General features: G+C 27.7%; 1 protein-coding gene across 1 annotated transcript; it reads left to right on the top strand.

Moving 5' to 3' along the window:
* The first annotated feature begins 244 nt into the window (after positions 1-244).
* LOC107888019 (transcription factor ILI6) lies at positions 245-1,323 on the top strand. Its single transcript, XM_016812203.2, has 2 exons — positions 245-678; positions 988-1,323. The coding sequence occupies exons 1-2, from the start codon at positions 553-555 to the stop codon at positions 1,135-1,137; spliced, it is 276 nt and encodes a 91-aa protein (XP_016667692.1). The 5' UTR covers positions 245-552; the 3' UTR covers positions 1,138-1,323.
* The last annotated feature ends 1,922 nt before the right edge of the window (positions 1,324-3,245 follow it).

Genomic DNA, 3,245 nt, shown 5'->3' with positions numbered 1-3,245 from the left:
AACTTATATATATATATTCTTAAAAATACTAAAATTTGCAAACGATGCATTTGATTTATTTATCAAAATTTTATAAAGGTAATTATGAATTGAAGTGTTAAATTCCAATTAATTAGTGTTGTGAGGTAAATTTAGTTGTAGTAAAAAGAAGACATGAAATTGCGTGTGGAGTCAGAGTCACTGACAGAACACTGATTATAAGTTGAAGAGTTGAAGCAAATTGGGAAATAGACCCAAAGAAAGACAGTAAGGCGAATCCAAAGAGATTTAGATTCTTTTTTCCTTTCTTTGGGTTTTCTCTCTACAAAACCCTATTTAAAACAAGGCTGTCGCAATCTCCTTTCTCCCATGCAAATTGTCTCCCTCTCCACCACCTTTCACCTTTCTCGACTTTTTGAGTTTCGCTCTCTGTCTCTTCTTCCATAACTTGTCTCCTTCCCCACCATTTCTTTCTGTTCCTTAACATCTCTTCTTATTATTTATTCTTTTGCATTTGCAGTTGCACCCCCACTTTCATTTCATCACCCTTTCTAATATACTAATTAAGAAAACATGTCTAGCAGAAGGTCAAGATCAAGGCAATCAAGTGGTTCAAGAATAACTGATGATCAGATCTATGATCTTGTTTCCAAATTGCAGCAACTTCTCCCTGAGGTTCGAAACAGGCACTCTGATAAGGTATATATGTTTTACCCTATTTTCTTTTTTCTAAAATTCGGAGCTTCATTCACTTTCTTTGAAGAAGGTAATATTGAATTCAAATTTATAACCCTTTTTCTTGTACTCAAGCCTTAGGTTAGGACTTCTTTTGTATAAGAAAATTATTAAAATCGACATCTAATAAGTTTATTAAGATGAGTAAAAGAGAAAAAAAAGTTGTTTTGGATTTAATTTATCGGTGCAGGAGATCGTTTATTTAAGAGCTAAAAGAAACATTATATAAAAAAACTTATATAATATTAACTGATATATAATGATTGTTGATAGGTATCAGCTGCAAAAGTGTTACAAGAGACTTGCAACTACATAAGAAGCTTGCATAGAGAAGTGGATGATATTAGTGAGAGATTATCGGAGTTACTAGCAACAACCGACAGTGCCCAAGCTGCCGTCATCCGTAGTTTGCTTATGCAATAGATGAGTTAAATTAGGGTTAATAGGGTGTTTTAAGTAATTTAATTTTTGTCTTATCCCTTCGCATTTCTGTCTAAGTTATCCTTTGTTTATTTTTAGAGTTGTTAAGTAGGTAGCTAAGAACCTAGTTGAAGTTCAATGACTACATAATCAAGGAATTAAATAATATATATTTGTAATAATAGATCACTGATCTTGATCCACTCATCAAGCCTCTCTCAACGTGCAAACGTGATGAAGTCTCCCACTTCAAGGTATTATTAAACTCATTTTTACGACATATCCAAAGCATAATATATTTCTTAACATCACACTATGCTCTTTGGTCAATCCTTACAAGGACGAATTTGTTGAGAGAAACAGTTTTACATTTTAAAAAATTTAGTTGATTTATTAGGGTGAACATTTAATTGAATCGAGTAAAATTTTTTTAAGTTAATGAAGTTAATACTTTCTATTTTATTATCCTAATTTGATTTAAAAATTTTTAAAATTGAGTTGAATCGAATTGGATGAAATTATTCGAGTTAAATTAAAAAGTTAAATATGTCAAATTAAAACCTTTTTATAATATAACTAATTCTATGTTAGAACATATAAATTTGAAAGCTTTTAAAAAAAATTAGAAAGATAAACTTGAATCATTAATTAATGCCCAAAATTATTATTTTAAATTTTTTAAAAAAATTTAACTTTCATAAAATTCTCTAATTTTTTATTTATAATTTTTTTATAAATATTTTAAATTTTTGAAAATTATTTTAATTTATTGTGTAATTTTTGTTAACAGAGACATCACTTTACTCGTTTTCAAAATTGACAAAGATTAAAGAATTTTTTACACCAATCTATTATTTGAATTATAAAATTTCACTCGACTCAAATTTAAAACTTGAGTTGACTTAAATCAATTAACTTAAAATTTAATTTTTAAAAATTTTTTAAATTCAAATCGAAATTTGTTACATATTGACGTGGAAGTGTAATATTTATAAGGCACACTTTGAATTCCGTGATGAAAGTTAAAAGATTATGTAGAGCTATAAAAAAATAATTGATGGCAAGATTGGTTTGGAGCAATGGTTAAGCTCATACATGATATTTAATTAACACAGATTCAAATCATTCTCCATTCTTTTCTGGCTCTCACAATATTTGTAAAATGTTTTCATCCCATTACACTTGTATATATAATAAAATCAATGGCGAATTTAACTGCTTAGCTCCCTTCCACTCTCAATAACCTTACTGAAAAGAAGATAAAAAGCTTTTGGATCATTAAAAAATTATAATTAAATCATCCTTTTCAAAACTTGTTATCTCATAGTAGAAATTAAAAACCGATATCACGAGTTTAATATTTGATGCAACATCAATGTAATAATAAAATTAAACATTAAAATAAAATATATTAAAGGATTTGAAATAAATATTATTAAATATTAATTATAATTATTTTGTTTTTCTTTCTCGTTTTAGGTTTTAGGTTTCGGATTATGAATTTAGAGTTTTAGATTTTAGATTTTAGGTTTCAAATTACAGATTTGATGATTTAGATTTCGAGTTTCAAATTTTATTTTTTTGTATTTATTTATGTTTAATGATTATAAGTAATATTTTTTAAAACCCTCAATATTTGTTGTTTTACATAAGTGACCATGTGCCATCTTACTATTAATTAATGATGTATGATATTTATACACCAAAGATGCATTAAATATTCTCTTGATATCGATCTTTTTACAAACAAATTATTGAAAATTTCGTTATAGGTGTTAAATTATTCTATATGGTTTCAACTTTTTGTAGGAGATATGGGCAAACATATATTTAAATGGTGTACTTTAAAGTTTAAAATACTCAAACTATGTGAAGTGAAGTCCCCCATATATAGAGTAGCATGCATGTAGAAGTTGTTTGCAGAATGAGAAGCCAAAATGAATCCCAAAGGCATTTAAAAGTAAGATTTTAGTATAATCATATTTTAATGTTGGGGAGTATGGGTGCAATGTTTCTTGTTTTCATGGTATGTATGTATGGGTAGTCCCTGCCTTACGCACTCAAATTATGCACAAAAGCTGCATGGGGATAAACAGCTTTGACTCTTGTGT

The sequence above is a fragment of the Gossypium hirsutum genome, chromosome A03 (genome assembly GCF_007990345.1).
Source record: "Gossypium hirsutum isolate 1008001.06 chromosome A03, Gossypium_hirsutum_v2.1, whole genome shotgun sequence".
NCBI lineage: Eukaryota > Viridiplantae > Streptophyta > Magnoliopsida > Malvales > Malvaceae > Gossypium > Gossypium hirsutum.
Note: the sequence above shows the minus strand (reverse complement) of the source record. Positions and strands in the feature narration are given on the sequence as shown.

Bases quoted from the DNA above. Each gene is read 5' to 3' on its own strand.
- LOC107888019 (XM_016812203.2), top strand. From the start codon at position 553: ATGTCTAGCAGAAGGTCAAGATCAAGGCAATCAAGTGGTTCAAGAATA. The intron at 679-987 runs GTATATATGTTT...GATTGTTGATAG, and splicing joins GAAACAGGCACTCTGATAAG to GTATCAGCTGCAAAAGTGTT.